General features: G+C 48.1%; 1 protein-coding gene across 5 annotated transcripts in view; it reads right to left on the bottom strand.

Annotated features, from left to right (window-relative positions):
* LOC139550114 (rho GTPase-activating protein 29-like) overlaps positions 1–19,987 on the bottom strand; it is a 111,242-nt gene that overhangs the window by 51,553 nt on the left and 39,702 nt on the right. For all 5 annotated transcript variants that reach the window (XM_071360750.1, XM_071360752.1, XM_071360751.1 and 2 more), the window contains 7 exons: positions 16,182–16,331; positions 16,022–16,086; positions 15,723–15,833; positions 14,305–14,385; positions 6,806–6,961; positions 3,471–3,608; positions 3,092–3,264 (listed from right to left, as the gene is read on the bottom strand). In XM_071360750.1, coding sequence (XP_071216851.1) covers positions 3,092–3,264; positions 3,471–3,608; positions 6,806–6,961; positions 14,305–14,385; positions 15,723–15,833; positions 16,022–16,086; positions 16,182–16,331 — 874 coding nt within the window. The remainder of the gene's footprint in view (positions 1–3,091; positions 3,265–3,470; positions 3,609–6,805; positions 6,962–14,304; positions 14,386–15,722; positions 15,834–16,021; positions 16,087–16,181; positions 16,332–19,987) is intronic.

Here is a 19,987-nt window from a genome sequence, read left to right as displayed (position 1 = left end):
TCTCCCTACTCTCTCTCCCTCCCTTACTCTCTCTCCCTACTCTCTCTCTCTCCCTACTCTCTCTCCCTCCCTACTCTCTCTCCCTCCCTTACTCTCTCTCCCTACTCTCTCTCCCTCCCTACTCTCTCTCCCTCCCTACTCTCTCTCCCTCCCTTACTCTCTCTCCCTACTCTCTCTCCCTACTCTCTCTCCCTCCCTACTCTCTCTCCCTCCCTTACTCTCTCTCCCTCCCTACTCTCTCTCCCTCCCTACTCTCTCTCCCTCCCTTACTCTCTCTCCCTACTCTCTCTCCCTCCCTACTCTCTCTCTCTCCCTACTCTCTCTCCCTACTCTCTCTCCCTCCCTACTCTCTCTCCCTCCCTTACTCTCTCTCCCTCCCTTACTCTCTCTCCCTACTCTCTCTCCCTCCCTACTCTCTCTCCCTTACTCTCTCTCCCTACTCTCTCTCCCTCCCTACTCTCTCTCCCTCCCTTACTCTCTCCCTACTCTCTCTCCCTCCCTTACTCTCTCCCTCCCTACTCTCTCTCCCTCCCTTACTCTCTCTCCCTACTCTCTCTCCCTCCCTACTCTCTCTCCCTCCCTTACTCTCTCTCCCTACTCTCTCTCCCTCCCTACTCTCTCTCTCTCCCTACCCTCCTCCCTACTCCCTCTCCCTCCCTACTCTCTCTCCCTCCCTACTCTCCTCCCTCCCTCACCTCCCTCCCTACTCCCTCTCCCTACCTCCCTCCCTCCCTACCTCTCTCCCTCCCTTACTCTCTCTCCCTACTCTCTCTCCCTACCCTCTCTCCCTCCCTTCACTCTCTCTCCCTACTCTCTCTCCCTCCCTACTCCTCTCCCTCCCTACTCCCTCCCTCCCTACTCTCTCTCCCTCCCCACTCTCTCTCCCTCCCTTACTCTCTCTCCCTACTCTCTCTCCCTACTCTCTCTCCCTCCCTTACTCTCTCTCCCTACTCTCTCTCCCTCCCTACTCTCTCTCCCTCCCTTACTCTCTCTCCCTACTCTCTCTCCCTCCCTACTCTCTCTCTCCCTACTCTCTCTCCCTACTCTCTCTCCCTCCCTACTCTCTCTCCCTCCCCACTCTCTCTCCCTCCCTTACTCTCTCTCCCTACTCTCTCTCCCTACTCTCTCCCTCCCTACTCTCTCTCCCTCCCTTACTCTCTCTCCCTACTCTCTCTCCCTACTCTCTCTCCCTCCCTTACTCTCTCTCCCTACTCTCTCTCCCTCCCTACTCTCTCTCCCTCCCTACTCTCTCTCCCTCCCTACTCTCTCTCCCTCCCTACTCTCTCTCCCTCCCTTACTCTCTCTCCCTACTCTCTCTCCCTCCCTACTCTCTCTCTCTCCCTACTCTCTCTCCCTCCCTACTCTCTCTCCCTCCCTACTCTCTCTCCCTCCCTTACTCTCTCTCCCTACTCTCTCTCCCTACTCTCTCTCCCTCCCTACTCTCTCTCCCTCCCTTACTCTCTCTCCCTACTCTCTCTCCCTACTCTCTCTCCCTCCCTTACTCTCTCTCCCTACTCTCTCTCCCTCCCTACTCTCTCTCCCTCCCTACTCTCTCTCCCTCCCTACTCTCTCTCCCTCCCTACTCTCTCTCCCTCCCTTACTCTCTCTCCCTACTCTCTCTCCCTACTCTCTCTCCCTCCCTTACTCTCTCTCCCTACTCTCTCTCCCTCCCTTACTCTCTCTCCCTACTCTCTCTCCCTCCCTACTCTCTCTCCCTCCCTACTCTCTCTCCCTCCCTACTCTCTCTCCCTCCCTACTCTCTCTCTCTCCCTTACTCTCTCTCCCTACTCTCTCTCCCTACTCTCTCTCCCTCCCTACTCTCTCTCCCTCCCTTACTCACTCTCCCTACTCTCTCTCCCTCCCTTACGCTCTCTCTCCTTACTCTCTCCCTCCCTTACTCTCGCTCCCTACTCTCTCTCCCTCCCTTACTCTCTCTCCCTACTCTCTCTCCCTCCCTTACTCTCTCCCTCCCTTACTCTCTCTCCCTACTCTCTCTCCCTCCCTTACTCTCTCTCCCTACTCTCTCTCCCTCCCTACTCTCTCTCCCTCCCTACTCTCTCTCCCTCCCTACTCTCTCTCCCTCCCTACTCTCTCTCCCTCCCTTACTCTCCCTCCCTACTCTCTCCCTCCCTACTCTCTCCCTCCCTTACTCTCTCTCCCTCCCTACTCTCTCTCCCTCCCTACTCTCTCTCCCTCCCTTCCTCTCTCTCCCTACTCTCTCTCCCTCCCTACTCTCTCTCCCTCCCTACTCTCTCTCCCTACTCTCTCTCCCTACTCTCTCTCCCCCCCTACTCTCTCTCCCTCCCTACTCTCTCTCCCTCCCTTACTCTCTCTCCCTACTCTCTCTCCCTCCCTACTCTCTCTCCCTCCCTCCCTACTCTCTCTCCCTCCCTACTCTCTCTCCCTCCCTTACTCTCTCTCCTCTCCCTACTCTCTCTCCCTACTCTCTCTCCCTCCCTTACTCTCTCTCCCTCCCTACTCGCTCTCCCTCCCTTACTCTCTCTCTCCCTCCCTTATTCTCTCTCTCCCTCCCTTACTCTCTCTCTCCCTCCCTTACTCTCTCTCCCTACTCTCTCTCCCTACTCTCTCTCCATTACTCTCTCTCCATTACTCTCTCTCTCCCTCTGTCCTTCTCCCCCAACACCCCTTCTTTCTCTCTGTCTCATAGTGTTACTCTTTGTGAGAAGTCAGTCCTACTGTACACTGACAGTAACATGGAAGACATTGGGAGTTTATGAGGGAAAGGCCCAGTCCACTGTCAAACTGAAACTGTGTTAATTTTCTCTCCGATTCTGTTTGTGTCTCGAGCAAAAACAAAAGTGAAACTATAATCAAACACCTGGTTAAACATTAGGACTTTGACGAAAACAAAACAACGACTGAAAACGAAACTTTGACCTTTAGTTGTTGTTCCAAATCCCCATATGTTTGTGTTATTCACTCTCAGTGAACCTTGACGTAGAGGAGCTTGTAAGTCCCAAAAATAAAAAATGGCGCCCAAATCTATATTTAGTGTACTGGCCAGCTCTTTGGAGACTCCAGTGCTATTTGAGACGCAGCCTAAGTATGTAAGTGAGTATAATTGACTAACCGTTCATCAATGGAGGAGGACTCCATGTGTATCTGATCTTTGGACAGATTACGGACAAACTCGGCGTATCTTTGTCCAGGCTCGTACATCTTAGCGTTCTCACACAGGGCCTGGTAGTGGACGGGGAGAGACACGGTCTGGGCCTGCTGCAGCTGGAGCCAGTTGACTGTCACCTGGAGAAACAGGGAGGGAGAGGGGGAAAGTTATAATGCTTTCACATAGGATTTACGGTATTTTGCCCCTTAAAAAAAAAAACATTGGACAATATTTATATGACCCCCTTATAAACAAACCATTGTTACCACATTCAGTCACATAAACCCTGGAGCTATACTCATGTCAAGCCTGACTCCTGATACTCTGAGGGACTATAACTTACAGCTTTGAGTGTGAGGTCACACTGAGTCACCAGTTCTCTGATCTGAGTGAGGATGTCTGTCTTGGTACTGGCCAGCTCTGCCCTCCTGGCTCCTGCATCAGTTACACACGCTCTGTACTGGTCTCTGGCATCCTCAGCCTGAGATAGAGAGAGAGAGAGGAGAGGAATAACACGCTCTGTACTGGTCTCTGGCATCCTCAGCCTGAGATAGAGAGAGAGAGAGGAGAGGAATAACACGCTCTGTACTGGTCTCTGGCATCCTCAGCCTGAGATAGAGAGAGAGGAGAGGAATAACACGCTCTGTACTGGTCTCTGGCATCCTCAGCCTGAGATAGAGAGAGAGGAGAGGAATAACACGCTCTGTACTGGTCTCTGGCATCCTCAGCCTGAGATAGAGAAAGAGAGAGGAGAGGAATAACACACTCTGTACTGGTCTCTGGCATCCTCAGCCTGAGATAGAGAGAGAGGAGGAGGAATAACAAGCTCTGTACTGGTCTCTGGCATCCTCAGCCTGAGATAGAGAGAGAGGGAGAGGAATAACACGCTCTGTACTGGTCTCTGGCATCCTCAGCCTGAGATAGAGAGAGAGGAGAGGAATAACAAGCTCTGTACTGGTCTCTGGCATCCTCAGCCTGAGATAGAGAGAGAGGAGAGGAATAACACGCTCTGTACTGGTCTCTGGCATCCTCAGCCTGAGATAGAGAGAGAGAGAGGAGAGGAATAACAAGCTCTGTACTGGTCTCTGGCATCCTCAGCCTGAGATAGAGAGAGAGAGAGGAGAGGAATAACACGCTCTGTACTGGTCTCTGGCATCCTCAGCCTGAGATAGAGAGAGAGGAGAGGAATAACACGCTCTGTACTGGTCTCTGGCATCCTCAGCCTGAGATAGAGAGAGAGGAGAGGAATAACACGCTCTGTACTGGTCTCTGGCATCCTCAGCCTGAGATAGAGAGAGAGGAGAGGAATAACACGCTCTGTACTGGTCTCTGGCATCCTCAGCCTGAGATAGAGAGAGAGGAGAGGAATAACACGCTCTGTACTGGTCTCTGGCATCCTCAGCCTGAGATAGAGAGAGAGGAGAGGAATAACAAGCTCTGTACTGGTCTCTGGCATCCTCAGCCTGAGATAGAGAGAGAGGAGAGGAATAACACGCTCTGTACTGGTCTCTGGCATCCTCAGCCTGAGATAGAGAGAGAGAGAGGAGAGGAATAACACGCTCTGTACTGGTCTCTGGCATCCTCAGCCTGAGATAGAGAGAGAGGAGAGGAATAACACGCTCTGTACTGGTCTCTGGCATCCTCAGCCTGAGATAGAGAAAGAGAGAGGAGAGGAATAACACACTCTGTACTGGTCTCTGGCATCCTCAGCCTGAGATAGAGAGAGAGGAGAGGAATAACAAGCTCTGTACTGGTCTCTGGCATCCTCAGCCTGAGATAGAGAGAGAGGAGAGGAATAACACGCTCTGTACTGGTCTCTGGCATCCTCAGCCTGAGATAGAGAGAGAGGAGAGGAATAACAAGCTCTGTACTGGTCTCTGGCATCCTCAGCCTGAGATAGAGAGAGAGGAGAGGAATAACACGCTCTGTACTGGTCTCTGGCATCCTCAGCCTGAGATAGAGAGAGAGAGAGGAGAGGAATAACAAGCTCTGTACTGGTCTCTGGCATCCTCAGCCTGAGATAGAGAGAGAGAGAGGAGAGGAATAACAAGCTCTGTACTGGTCTCTGGCATCCTCAGCCTGAGATAGAGAGAGAGAGAGGAGAGGAATAACAAGCTCTGTACTGGTCTCTGGCATCCTCAGCCTGAGATAGAGAGAGAGGAGAGGAATAACACGCTCTGTACTGGTCTCTGGCATCCTCAGCCTGAGATAGAGAGAGAGGAGAGGAATAACACGCTCTGTACTGGTCTCTGGCATCCTCAGCCTGAGATAGAGAGAGAGGAGAGGAATAACACGCTCTGTACTGGTCTCTGGCATCCTCAGCCTGAGATAGAGAGAGAGGAGAGGAATAACACGCTCTGTACTGGTCTCTGGCATCCTCAGCCTGAGATAGAGAGAGAGGAGAGGAATAACAAGCTCTGTACTGGTCTCTGGCATCCTCAGCCTGAGATAGAGAGAGAGGAGAGGAATAACACGCTCTGTACTGGTCTCTGGCATCCTCAGCCTGAGATAGAGAGAGAGGAGAGGAATAACACACTCTGTACTGGTCTCTGGCATCCTCAGCCTGAGATAGAGAAAGAGAGAGAGGAGAGGAATAACACGCTCTGTACTGGTCTCTGGCACAGTTACAGTCTTGTCTCATCGCTGCAACTCCCGTACGGACTCAGGAGAGGCGAAGGTCGAGAGCCGTGCGTCCTCCGAAACACGACCCAGTCGAAGCCGCACTGCTTCTTGACACACTGCTCGCTTAACCCGGAAGCCAGCCGCACCAATGTGTCGGGAGGAAACACTGTACACCTGGCGACCGTGTCTGCGTGAATGCACCCGGCTCGCCACAGGAGTCACTAGAGTGCGCTGGGACAAGGAAATCTCGGCCTGCCAAACCCTCTACTAACTCGGACGACGATGGGCCAATTGTGCGCCGCCTCATGGGTCTCCCAGTCACGGCTAGCTTTGACACAGCCTGGGATCGAACCCGGGTCTGTAGTGATGCCTTGGACCGCTGCGCCACTCGGGAGGCCCCCGCAAATTGATTTTAACAAACAATTGGTCCCACAAAAAATGCAGACCTCTGTAACTTCAAAATCCCGATGTGGCTCTTGATCCAAAAAGTGTGCACACCCCTGACCTAATCTATGGATTTCACATGACTGGGAATACAGATATGTATCTGTTGGTAACAGATACCTTTTTTTTTTAAAGTAGGGGTCGTGGATCAGAAAACCAGTCAGTATCTGACCACCATTTGCCTCATGCAGCACAACACATCTCCTTCACATAGAGTGGATCAGGCTGTTGATTGTGGCCTGTGGAATGTTGTCCCACTCCTCTTCAATGGCTGTGCGAAGTCGCTGGATATTGGCGGGAACTGGACCATCCCAAACATGCTCAATGGGTGACATTGTGTTGTGTGACAAAACTGCACATTTTAGAGTGGCCTTTTATTGTCCCCAGCACAAGGTGCACCTGTGTAATGATCACGGTGTTTAATCACCTTCTTGATATGCCACACCTGTCAGGTGGATGAATTATCTTGGCAAAGGAGAAATACTCACTAACAGAAAATGTAAACAAATTTGTGTACAAAATTTGAGAGAAAGAAGCTTTTTGTGAGTCTGGAACATTTCTGGGATGTTTTGTTTCAGCTCATGAAACATCAGTATATTTCTCCCCTCATACCTTCTGTAGAGCCTCCTCTTCCATTCTCCTCTTCTTGTCCAGCTGTTTGGACTGTTCCTCCTGGGAGCGGCTGGCTGAGGATTGGGCCTTGTAGTACTCGTCTCTCTTCTGGGCCTGGGTCCACCGGGCCTTACGCAGAGCCACCTCGGACTCTTGCTAAGGAGGAGAGGGGAGGATACAGTCAGGTGAGAGAAGCACACACACTGTGTGTTATAGGGAGGATACAGGTAGACAGGTAGACACACTGTGTGTTATAGGGAGGATACAGGTAGACAGACTGTGTGTTATAGGGAGGATACAGGTAGACAGGTGTGTTATAGGGAGGATACAGGTAGACAGGTGTGTTATAGGGAGGATACAGGTAGACAGGTGTGTTATAGGGAGGATACAGGTAGACAGGTGTGTTATAGGGAGGATACAGGTAGACAGGTGTGTTATAGGGAGGATACAGGTAGACAGACTGTGTGTTATAGGGAGGATACAGGTAGACAGACTGTGTGTTATAGGGAGGATACAGGTAGACAGGTGTGTTATAGGGAGGATACAGGTAGACAGACTGTGTGTTATAGGGAGGATACAGGTAGACAGACTGTGTGTTATAGGGAGGATACAGGTAGACAGACTGTGTGTTATAGGGAGGATACAGGTAGACAGACTGTGTGTTATAGGGAGGATACAGGTAGACAGACTGTGTGTTATAGGGAGGATACAGGTAGACAGACTGTGTGTTATAGGGAGGATACAGGTAGACAGACTGTGTGTTATAGGGAGGATACAGGTAGACAGACTGTGTGTTATAGGGAGGATACAGGTAGACAGACTGTGTGTTATAGGGAGGATACAGGTAGACAGACTGTGTGTTATAGGGAGGATACAGGTAGACAGACTGTGTGTTATAGGGAGGATACAGGTAGACAGACTGTGTGTTATAGGGAGGATACAGGTAGACAGACTGTGTGTTATAGGGAGGATACAGGTAGACAGACTGTGTGTTATAGGGAGGATACAGGTAGACAGACTGTGTGTTATAGGGAGGATACAGGTAGACAGACTGTGTGTTATAGGGAGGATACAGGTAGACAGACTGTGTGTTATAGGGAGGATACAGGTAGACAGACTGTGTGTTATAGGGAGGATACAGGTAGACAGACTGTGTGTTATAGGGAGGATACAGGTAGACAGACTGTGTGTTATAGGGAGGATACAGGTAGACAGACTGTGTGTTATAGGGAGGATACAGGTAGACAGACTGTGTGTTATAGGGAGGATACAGGTAGACAGACTGTGTGTTATAGGGAGGATACAGGTAGACAGACTGTGTGTTATAGGGAGGATACAGGTAGACAGACTGTGTGTTATAGGGAGGATACAGGTAGACAGACTGTGTGTTATAGGGAGGATACAGGTAGACAGACTGTGTGTTATAGGGAGGATACAGGTAGACAGACTGTGTGTTATAGGGAGGATACAGGTAGACAGACTGTGTGTTATAGGGAGGATACAGGTAGACAGACTGTGTGTTATAGGGAGGATACAGGTAGACAGACTGTGTGTTATAGGGAGGATACAGGTAGACAGACTGTGTGTTATAGGGAGGATACAGGTAGACAGACTGTGTGTTATAGGGAGGATACAGGTAGACAGACTGTGTGTTATAGGGAGGATACAGGTAGACAGACTGTGTGTTATAGGGAGGATACAGGTAGACAGACTGTGTGTTATAGGGAGGATACAGGTAGACAGACTGTGTGTTATAGGGAGGATACAGGTAGACAGACTGTGTGTTATAGGGAGGATACAGGTAGACAGACTGTGTGTTATAGGGAGGATACAGGTAGACAGACTGTGTGTTATAGGGAGGATACAGGTAGACAGACTGTGTGTTATAGGGAGGATACAGGTAGACAGACTGTGTGTTATAGGGAGGATACAGGTAGACAGACTGTGTGTTATAGGGAGGATACAGGTAGACAGACTGTGTGTTATAGGGAGGATACAGGTAGACAGACTGTGTGTTATAGGGAGGATACAGGTAGACAGACTGTGTGTTATAGGGAGGATACAGGTAGACAGACTGTGTGTTATAGGGAGGATACAGGTAGACAGACTGTGTGTTATAGGGAGGATACAGGTAGACAGGTGTGTTATAGGGAGGATACAGGTAGACAGACTGTGTGTTATAGGGAGGATACAGGTAGACAGACTGTGTGTTATAGGGAGGATACAGGTAGACAGACTGTGTGTTATAGGGAGGATACAGGTAGACAGGTGTGTTATAGGGAGGATACAGGTAGACAGGTGTGTTATAGGGAGGATACAGGTAGACAGGTGTGTTATAGGGAGGATACAGGTAGACAGGTAGACAGACTGTGTGTTATAGGGAGGATACAGGTAGACATACTGTGTGTTATAGGGAGGATACAGGTAGACAGACTGTGTGTTATAGGGAGGATACAGGTAGACAGACTGTGTGTTATAGGGAGGATACAGGTAGACAGACTGTGTGTTATAGGGAGGATACAGGTAGACAGACTGTGTGTTATAGGGAGGATACAGGTAGACAGGTGTGTTATAGGGAGGATACAGGTAGACAGGTAGACAGACTGTGTGTTATAGGGAGGATACAAGTAGACAGACTGTGTGTTATAGGGAGGATACAGGTAGACAGACTGTGTGTTATAGGGAGGATACAGGTAGACAGACTGTGTGTTATAGGGAGGATACAGGTAGACAGACTGTGTGTTATAGGGAGGATACAGGTAGACAGACTGTGTGTTATAGGGAGGATACAGGTAGACAGACTGTGTGTTATAGGGAGGATACAGGTAGACAGACTGTGTGTTATAGGGAGGATACAGGTAGACAGACTGTGTGTTATAGGGAGGATACAGGTAGACAGACTGTGTGTTATAGGGAGGATACAGGTAGACAGACTGTGTGTTATAGGGAGGATACAGGTAGACAGGTGTGTTATAGGGAGGATACAGGTAGACAGGTGTGTTATAGGGAGGATACAGGTAGACAGACTGTGTGTTATAGGGAGGATACAGGTAGACAGGTGTGTTATAGGGAGGATACAGGTAGACAGACTGTGTGTTATAGGGAGGATACAGGTAGACAGGTGTGTTATAGGGAGGATACAGGTAGACAGACTGTGTGTTATAGGGAGGATACAGGTAGACAGGTGTGTTATAGGGAGGATACAGGTAGACAGGTGTGTTATAGGGAGGATACAGGTAGACAGGTGTGTTATAGGGAGGATACAGGTAGACAGACTGTGTGTTATAGGGAGGATACAGGTAGACAGGTGTGTTATAGGGAGGATACAGGTAGACAGGTGTGTTATAGGGAGGATACAGGTAGACAGGTGTGTTATAGGGAGGATACAGGTAGACAGACTGTGTGTTATAGGGAGGATACAGGTAGACAGGTGTGTTATAGGGAGGATACAGGTAGACAGGTGTGTTATAGGGAGGATACAGGTAGACAGGTGTGTTATAGGGAGGATACAGGTAGACAGGTGTGTTATAGGGAGGATACAGGTAGACAGGTGTGTTATAGGGAGGATACAGGTAGACAGGTGTGTTATAGGGAGGATACAGGTAGACAGACTGTGTGTTATAGGGAGGATACAGGTAGACAGACTGTGTGTTATAGGGAGGATACAGGTAGACAGACTGTGTGTTATAGGGAGGATACAGGTAGACAGACTGTGTGTTATAGGGAGGATACAGGTAGACAGGTGTGTTATAGGGAGGATACAGGTAGACAGGTGTGTTATAGGGAGGATACAGGTAGACAGGTGTGTTATAGGGAGGATACAGGTAGACAGGTGTGTTATAGGGAGGATACAGGTAGACAGGTGTGTTATAGGGAGGATACAGGTAGACAGGTGTGTTATAGGGAGGATACAGGTAGACAGACTGTGTGTTATAGGGAGGATACAGGTAGACAGACTGTGTGTTATAGGGAGGATACAGGTAGACAGGTGTGTTATAGGGAGGATACAGGTAGACAGACTGTGTGTTATAGGGAGGATACAGGTAGACAGACTGTGTGTTATAGGGAGGATACAGGTAGACAGACTGTGTGTTATAGGGAGGATACAGGTAGACAGACTGTGTGTTATAGGGAGGATACAGGTAGACAGACTGTGTGTTATAGGGAGGATACAGGTAGACAGACTGTGTGTTATAGGGAGGATACAGGTAGACAGACTGTGTGTTATAGGGAGGATACAGGTAGACAGACTGTGTGTTATAGGGAGGATACAGGTAGACAGACTGTGTGTTATAGGGAGGATACAGGTAGACAGACTGTGTGTTATAGGGAGGATACAGGTAGACAGACTGTGTGTTATAGGGAGGATACAGGTAGACAGACTGTGTGTTATAGGGAGGATACAGGTAGACAGACTGTGTGTTATAGGGAGGATACAGGTAGACAGACTGTGTGTTATAGGGAGGATACAGGTAGACAGACTGTGTGTTATAGGGAGGATACAGGTAGACAGACTGTGTGTTATAGGGAGGATACAGGTAGACAGACTGTGTGTTATAGGGAGGATACAGGTAGACAGACTGTGTGTTATAGGGAGGATACAGGTAGACAGACTGTGTGTTATAGGGAGGATACAGGTAGACAGACTGTGTGTTATAGGGAGGATACAGGTAGACAGACTGTGTGTTATAGGGAGGATACAGGTAGACAGACTGTGTGTTATAGGGAGGATACAGGTAGACAGACTGTGTGTTATAGGGAGGATACAGGTAGACAGACTGTGTGTTATAGGGAGGATACAGGTAGACAGACTGTGTGTTATAGGGAGGATACAGGTAGACAGACTGTGTGTTATAGGGAGGATACAGGTAGACAGACTGTGTGTTATAGGGAGGATACAGGTAGACAGACTGTGTGTTATAGGGAGGATACAGGTAGACAGACTGTGTGTTATAGGGAGGATACAGGTAGACAGACTGTGTGTTATAGGGAGGATACAGGTAGACAGACTGTGTGTTATAGGGAGGATACAGGTAGACAGACTGTGTGTTATAGGGAGGATACAGGTAGACAGACTGTGTGTTATAGGGAGGATACAGGTAGACAGACTGTGTGTTATAGGGAGGATACAGGTAGACAGACTGTGTGTTATAGGGAGGATACAGGTAGACAGACTGTGTGTTATAGGGAGGATACAGGTAGACAGACTGTGTGTTATAGGGAGGATACAGGTAGACAGACTGTGTGTTATAGGGAGGATACAGGTAGACAGACTGTGTGTTATAGGGAGGATACAGGTAGACAGACTGTGTGTTATAGGGAGGATACAGGTAGACAGACTGTGTGTTATAGGGAGGATACAGGTAGACAGACTGTGTGTTATAGGGAGGATACAGGTAGACAGACTGTGTGTTATAGGGAGGATACAGGTAGACAGACTGTGTGTTATAGGGAGGATACAGGTAGACAGACTGTGTGTTATAGGGAGGATACAGGTAGACAGACTGTGTGTTATAGGGAGGATACAGGTAGACAGACTGTGTGTTATAGGGAGGATACAGGTAGACAGACTGTGTGTTATAGGGAGGATACAGGTAGACAGACTGTGTGTTATAGGGAGGATACAGGTAGACAGACTGTGTGTTATAGGGAGGATACAGGTAGACAGACTGTGTGTTATAGGGAGGATACAGGTAGACAGACTGTGTGTTATAGGGAGGATACAGGTAGACAGACTGTGTGTTATAGGGAGGATACAGGTAGACAGGTGTGTTATAGGGAGGATACAGGTAGACAGGTGTGTTATAGGGAGGATACAGGTAGACAGACTGTGTGTTATAGGGAGGATACAGGTAGACAGGTGTGTTATAGGGAGGATACAGGTAGACAGGTGTGTTATAGGGAGGATACAGGTAGACAGGTGTGTTATAGGGAGGATACAGGTAGACAGGTAGACAGACTGTGTGTTATAGGGAGGATACAGGTAGACATACTGTGTGTTATAGGGAGGATACAGGTAGACAGACTGTGTGTTATAGGGAGGATACAGGTAGACAGACTGTGTGTTATAGGGAGGATACAGGTAGACAGACTGTGTGTTATAGGGAGGATACAGGTAGACAGACTGTGTGTTATAGGGAGGATACAGGTAGACAGGTGTGTTATAGGGAGGATACAGGTAGACAGGTAGACAGACTGTGTGTTATAGGGAGGATACAAGTAGACAGACTGTGTGTTATAGGGAGGATACAGGTAGACAGACTGTGTGTTATAGGGAGGATACAGGTAGACAGACTGTGTGTTATAGGGAGGATACAGGTAGACAGACTGTGTGTTATAGGGAGGATACAGGTAGACAGACTGTGTGTTATAGGGAGGATACAGGTAGACAGACTGTGTGTTATAGGGAGGATACAGGTAGACAGACTGTGTGTTATAGGGAGGATACAGGTAGACAGACTGTGTGTTATAGGGAGGATACAGGTAGACAGACTGTGTGTTATAGGGAGGATACAGGTAGACAGACTGTGTGTTATAGGGAGGATACAGGTAGACAGACTGTGTGTTATAGGGAGGATACAGGTAGACAGGTGTGTTATAGGGAGGATACAGGTAGACAGACTGTGTGTTATAGGGAGGATACAGGTAGACAGGTGTGTTATAGGGAGGATACAGGTAGACAGACTGTGTGTTATAGGGAGGATACAGGTAGACAGACTGTGTGTTATAGGGAGGATACAGGTAGACAGACTGTGTGTTATAGGGAGGATACAGGTAGACAGACTGTGTGTTATAGGGAGGATACAGGTAGACAGGTGTGTTATAGGGAGGATACAGGTAGACAGGTGTGTTATAGGGAGGATACAGGTAGACAGGTGTGTTATAGGGAGGATACAGGTAGACAGACTGTGTGTTATAGGGAGGATACAGGTAGACAGGTGTGTTATAGGGAGGATACAGGTAGACAGGTGTGTTATAGGGAGGATACAGGTAGACAGACTGTGTGTTATAGGGAGGATACAGGTAGACAGACTGTGTGTTATAGGGAGGATACAGGTAGACAGGTGTGTTATAGGGAGGATACAGGTAGACAGGTGTGTTATAGGGAGGATACAGGTAGACAGGTGTGTTATAGAGAGGATACAGGTAGACAGGTGTGTTATAGGGAGGATACAGGTAGACAGGTGTGTTATAGGGAGGATACAGGTAGACAGGTGTGTTATAGGGAGGATACAGGTAGACAGGTGTGTTATAGGGAGGATACAGGTAGACAGGTGTGTTATAGGGAGGATACAGGTAGACAGGTGTGTTATAGGGAGGATACAGGTAGACAGGTGTGTTATAGGGAGGATACAGGTAGACAGGTGTGTTATAGGGAGGATACAGGTAGACAGGTGTGTTATAGGGAGGATACAGGTAGACAGGTGTGTTATAGGGAGGATACAGGTAGACAGGTAGACACACAGAGAAAACAGCAGAGGGACAGAAGTCTCACATACCATTTTCTTCTGTTCTCTCTGCCACTGCTCCTTGATGTCTTTCCTCAGTTTGTCCAGCTCAGTCTTTCTGGACAACAGCGGCTACACGGAAGACAAAGAGGCACCAACTATAGTATGGTGTACATTCCATTATATCACATCACTTTCCCACAAATTACTAAGAACCCAAATGATACATTGTTGCCTTGTCAGAGACAAGATCAAGATCATTCACTACCTGATTGTAAGTCTTGAAGTTTTGTCGGCACCTATAAAGACTGTCATTGACCCCTATAAAGGCTGTCATTGACCCCTATAAAGACTGTCATTGACCCCTATAAAGACTGTCATTGACCCCTATAAAGTCTGTCATTGACCCCTATAAAGTCTGTCATTGACCCATATAAAGACTGTCATTGACCCCTATAAAGACTGTCATTGACCCCTATAAAGACTGTCATTGACCCCTATAAAGACTGTCATTGACCCCTATAAAGGCTGTCATTGACCCCTATAAAGGCTGTCATTGACCCCTATAAAGACTGTCATTGACCCCTATAAAGACTGTCATTGACCCCTATAAAGACTGTCATTGACCCTTATAAAGACTGTCATTGACCCTTATAAAGACTGTCATTGACCCTGATAAAGACTGTCATTGACCCTTATAAAGACTGTCATTGACCCCTATAAAGGCTGTCATTGACCCCTATAAAGACTGTCATTGACCCCTATAAAGACTGTCATTGACCCCTATAAAGACTGTCATTGACCCCTATAAAGACTGTCATTGACCCCTATAAAGGCTGTCATTGACCCCTATAAAGACTGTCATTGACCCCTATAAAGGCTGTCATTGACCCCTATAAAGACTGTCATTGACCCCTATAAAGGCTGTCATTGACCCCTATAAAGGCTGTCATTGACCCCTATAAAGACTGTCATTGACCCTTATAAAGACTGTCATTGACCCTGATAAAGACTGTCATTGACCCCTATAAAGACTGTCATTGACCCTTATAAAGAAAGACTGTCACTGACCCCTATAAAGACTGTCATTGACCCCTATAAAGACTGTCACTGACCCCTATAAAGACTGTCACTGACCCCTATAAAGACTGTCACTGACCCCTATAAAGACTGTCACTGACCCCTATAAAGACTGTCACTGACCCCTATAAAGACTGTCACTGACCCCTATGAAGACTGTCACTGACCCTGATAAAGACTGTCACTGACCCCTATAAAGACTGTCATTGACCCCTATAAAGACTGTCACTGACCCCTATAAAGACTGTCACTGACCCTGATAAAGACTGTCACTGACCCCTATAAAGACTGTCACTGACCCTGATAAAGACTGTCACTGACCCTGATAAAGACTGTCATTGACCCCTATAAAGACTGTCATTGACCCCTATAAAGACTGTCATTCGTACCTGTATGAATTTGTTGGTCTGCAGGGCAGTGGCAGTCTGCAGGAGGAGTTGGCTGTACTCAACGTCATTCTTAAACGTAGAAATATAGATATCTCTGAACGGCATGTAGTCCTGTGGGCCAGACGAACATAACGGAAACATGTCAGCAGTCACATTCTATGTTGACGTGTGCACCGTGAGTTGAAGAGGGTTAACCGATGTTTTAATCTATGTTCAGTTTTAAAGCTTACATTTTATGTCTCTGTGTTGTTATGTGTTGTTTGTGTGACTATTGTTAAAAATCAGTCAACAAATATTACCTGTTGACTCGCGAGCGTCTTTGCAGATTCGGCCATTTTGACATAACTTTTGGCACATTCAACGTCTGGGGGAAGACACAGCAGATAAGTCTTGTGTGAATGTGTGATTGGATTGTTGGTTGTGGTGATATGTGTGTGTGTCTGTGAGCATCTAACTAACCCAGTCCCAGGCGCTTGTCGACCCAGGCCAGCAGATCCTTGGTGTACTTGGACCAGGCCTTGGCATAGAGCAGAACTGACTCCACCCCGCTGTCGTTCTTCTGCAGGATCACGTCGACCTCCTCCTCTTTAGACAGCGCCACCTCTGGGCCTGGAGAGGTAGTACAGGAGGATCAGGGTAGGACAGAGAAGACGCTGATTTTGGGTCAGTTCTTTTTGTTGCATTTCCCCCCACTAATGGTCAAGGTTAGGATTAAAGGAGGGGAAGCTGATCCTAGATCTGTACCTAGGGGAAAGGTCACACTGGAGCTATAGCTTGCTATTGTTATTACACATGACTGTTTTCCCCCAGGGCGGTTTTCCTATCCACATGACCTAACCAAAAAACTCTGGACCCATGTAAGTACTGTACGAAGTCAGGGCAGGTATTACACACTCTGTTTCAGTCCCAGAGGCTAGCTACATGTCCATTTATGTGAGAATAACTAATAAAGTGAACTACAAGTTTCAAGTTCAATTAGTATGTTTAATTAATTATGAATTTGTTTAATTAGTATGTATCTAAACAGCTAAAGAATGTCCGCTATTTGGAGGAAAACCCCAACAGCACAGAGCTGAACACGTAACGCTATCACTATAACTACCGTTCACTGAAGGAGGGAAACGAGGTACAGCATAACTATGGGGGGGGGGGGGGGGGGGATCTGTACTCTTCCCGACTTCGATTGAAGAACTAAAATCAAACCTGACAAGGCCAATGAAGTCCCCCACCTCGCTGGGAAGACCCCTGCCTTCCACAGGTGATAACCCGCGAGGCTTCGGATTCATTCCATCGATTCAGTATCGCTCTTCAACGAGCCCACGAGGCGGGCGGCACGGGGCCAAACATGCGTTGTACCTCGTTTACCTCCTTCAGGGAACAGGAGATATAGTCATAACATTACGTTCCTTTTCAGTCGGTACTCTCGGTGTAACACAACTACGGGGGAATGGAATCCCGCACCAAAGCCGTCCCCAACGGATACCAAATGAAACAGGCCATGGCAGACCACCCACACCTCCACCCAACAAGATGGGGTAGTCTGGATATTGCACATGCTGTGCACTGTCTAGTGACCCTCTTCTGTCCCAGCTATAAACACGCTGTGGGCTGTCTAGTGACCCTCTTCTGTCCCAGCTGTAAACACGCTGTGGGCTGTCTAGTGACCCTCTTCTGTCCCAGCTGTAAACACGCTGTGGGCTGTCTAGCGACCCTCTCAATCCCAGCTGTAAACACGCTGTGGGCTGTCTAGTGACCCTCTTCTGTCCCAGCTGTAAACACGCTGTGGGCTGTCTAGTGACCCTCTTCTGTCCCAGCTGTAAACACGCTGTGGGCTGTCTAGTGACCCTCTTCTGTCCCAGCTGTAAACACGCTGTGGGCTGTCTAGTGACTCTCTTCTGTCCCAGCTGTAAACACACTGTGGGCTGTCTAGTGACCCTCTTCTGTCCCAGCTGTAAACACGCTGTGGGCTGTCTAGTGACTCTCTTCTGTCCCAGCTGTAAACACGCTGTGGGCTGTCTAGTGACCCTCTTCTGTCCCAGCTGTAAACACGCTGTGGGCTGTCTAGTGACCCTCTTCTGTCCCAGCTGTAAACACGCTGTGGGCTGTCTAGTGACCCTCTTCTGTCCCAGCTGTAAACACGCTGTGGGCTGTCTAGTGCCCCTCTTCTGTCCCAGCTGTAAACACGCTGTGGGCTGTCTAGTGACCCTCTTCTGTCCCAGCTGTAAACACGCTGTGGGCTGTCTAGTGACCCTCTTCTGTCCCAGCTGTAAACAGGCTGTGGGCTGTCTAGTGACCCTCTTCTGTCCCAGCTGTAAACACGCTGTGGGCTGTCTAGTGACCCTCTTCTGTCCCGGCCATGATGTATTATTTACCATAAATAATAATTAATAATCACTCATTTATGGTAAATAAAACATCACCAGATTCACTGGGAATACATAGTATGAAGAAGCAATACTCCAAGCAGCAGCTTCATACTACTTGTCAGACATATAGAACTGATAATGTACACTGGTTGTTGGGGTGGGAGTGGCATGGGGTGGGGGGGGGGGGGGGTCCGTGGGTGGCTTTTGACCATTTTGTTGGATTGCTCATGTCTTACTCAACGGTAGAAAGAAGTTTAGTTCAAATCGGATGTTGGGTACTATACAGTGGGGAGAACAAGTATTTGATACACTGCCGATTTTGCAGGTTTTCCTACTTACAAAGCATGTAGAGGTCTGTAATTCTTATCACAGGTACACTTCAACTGTGAGAGACGGAATCTAAAACAAAAATCCAGAAAATCACATTGTATGATTTTTAAGTAATTAATTTGCATTTTATTGCATGACATAAGTATTTGATCACCTACCAACCAGTAAGAATTCCGGCTCTCACAGACCTGTTAGTTTTTCTTTAAGAAGCCCTCCTGTTCTCCACTCATTACCTGTATTAACTGCACCTGTTTGAACTCGTTACCTGTATAAAAGACACCTGTCCACACACTCAATCAAACAGACTCCAACCTCTCCACAATGGCCAAGACCAGAGAGCTGTGTAAGGACATCAGGGATAAAATTGTAGACCTGCACAAGGCTGGGATGGGCTACAGGACAATAGGCAAGCAGCTTGGTGAGAAGGCAACAACTGTTGGCGCAATTATTAGAAAATGGAAGAAGTTCAAGATGCCGGTCAATCACCCTCGGTCTGGGGCTCCATGCAAGATCTCACCTCGTGGGGCATCAATGATCATGAGGAAGGTGAGGGATCAGCCCAGAACTACACGGCAGGACCTGGTCAATGACCTGAAGAGAGCTGGGACCACGGTCTCAAAGAAAACCATTAGTAACACACTACGCCATCATGGATTAAAATCCTGCAGCGCACGCAAGGTCCCCCTGCTCAAGCCAGCGCATGTCCAGGCCCGTCTGAAGTTTGCCAATGACCATCTGGATGATCCAGAGGAGGAATGGGAGAAGGTCATGTGGTCTGATGAGACAAAAATAGAGCTTTTTGGTCTAAACTCCACTCGCCGTGTTTGGAGGAAGAATAAGGATGAGTACAACCCCAAGAACACCATCCCAACCGTGAAGCATGGAGGTGGAAACATCATTCTTTGGGGATGCTTTTCTGCAAAGGGGACAGGACGACTGCACCGTATTGAGGGGAGGATGGATGGGGCCATGTATCGCGAGATCTTGGCCAACAACCTCCTTCCCTCAGTAAGAGCATTGAAGATGGGTCGTGGCTGAATCTTCCAGCATGACAACGACCCGAAACACACAGCCAGGGCAACTAAGGAGTGGCTCCGTAAGAAGCATCTCAAGGTCCTGGAGTGGCCTAGCCAGTCTCCAGACCTGAACCCAATAGAAAATCTTTGGAGGGAGCTGAAAGTCCGTATTGCCCAGCGACAGCCCCGAAACCTGAAGGATCTGGAGAAGGTCTGGAGGGAGGAGTGGGCCAAAATCCCTGCTGCAGTGTGTGCAAACCTGGTCAAGAACTACAGGAAACGTATGATCTCTGTAATTGCAAACAAAGGTTTCTGTACCAAATATTAAGTTCTGCTTTTCTGATGTATCAAATACTTATGTCATGCAATAAAATGCAAATGAATTACTTAAAAATCATACAATGTGATTTTCTGGATTTTTGCTTTAGATTCCGTCTCTCACAGTTGAAGTGTACCTATGATAAAAATGACAGACCTCTACATGCGTTGTAAGTAGTAAAACCTGCAAAATCGGCAGTGTATCAAATACTTGTTCTCCCCACTGTATGTATTT

The sequence above is a fragment of the Salvelinus alpinus genome, chromosome 23 (genome assembly GCF_045679555.1).
Source record: "Salvelinus alpinus chromosome 23, SLU_Salpinus.1, whole genome shotgun sequence".
Lineage (NCBI taxonomy): Eukaryota > Metazoa > Chordata > Actinopteri > Salmoniformes > Salmonidae > Salvelinus > Salvelinus alpinus.
This window is presented reverse-complemented; position numbering and strand designations above follow the sequence as displayed.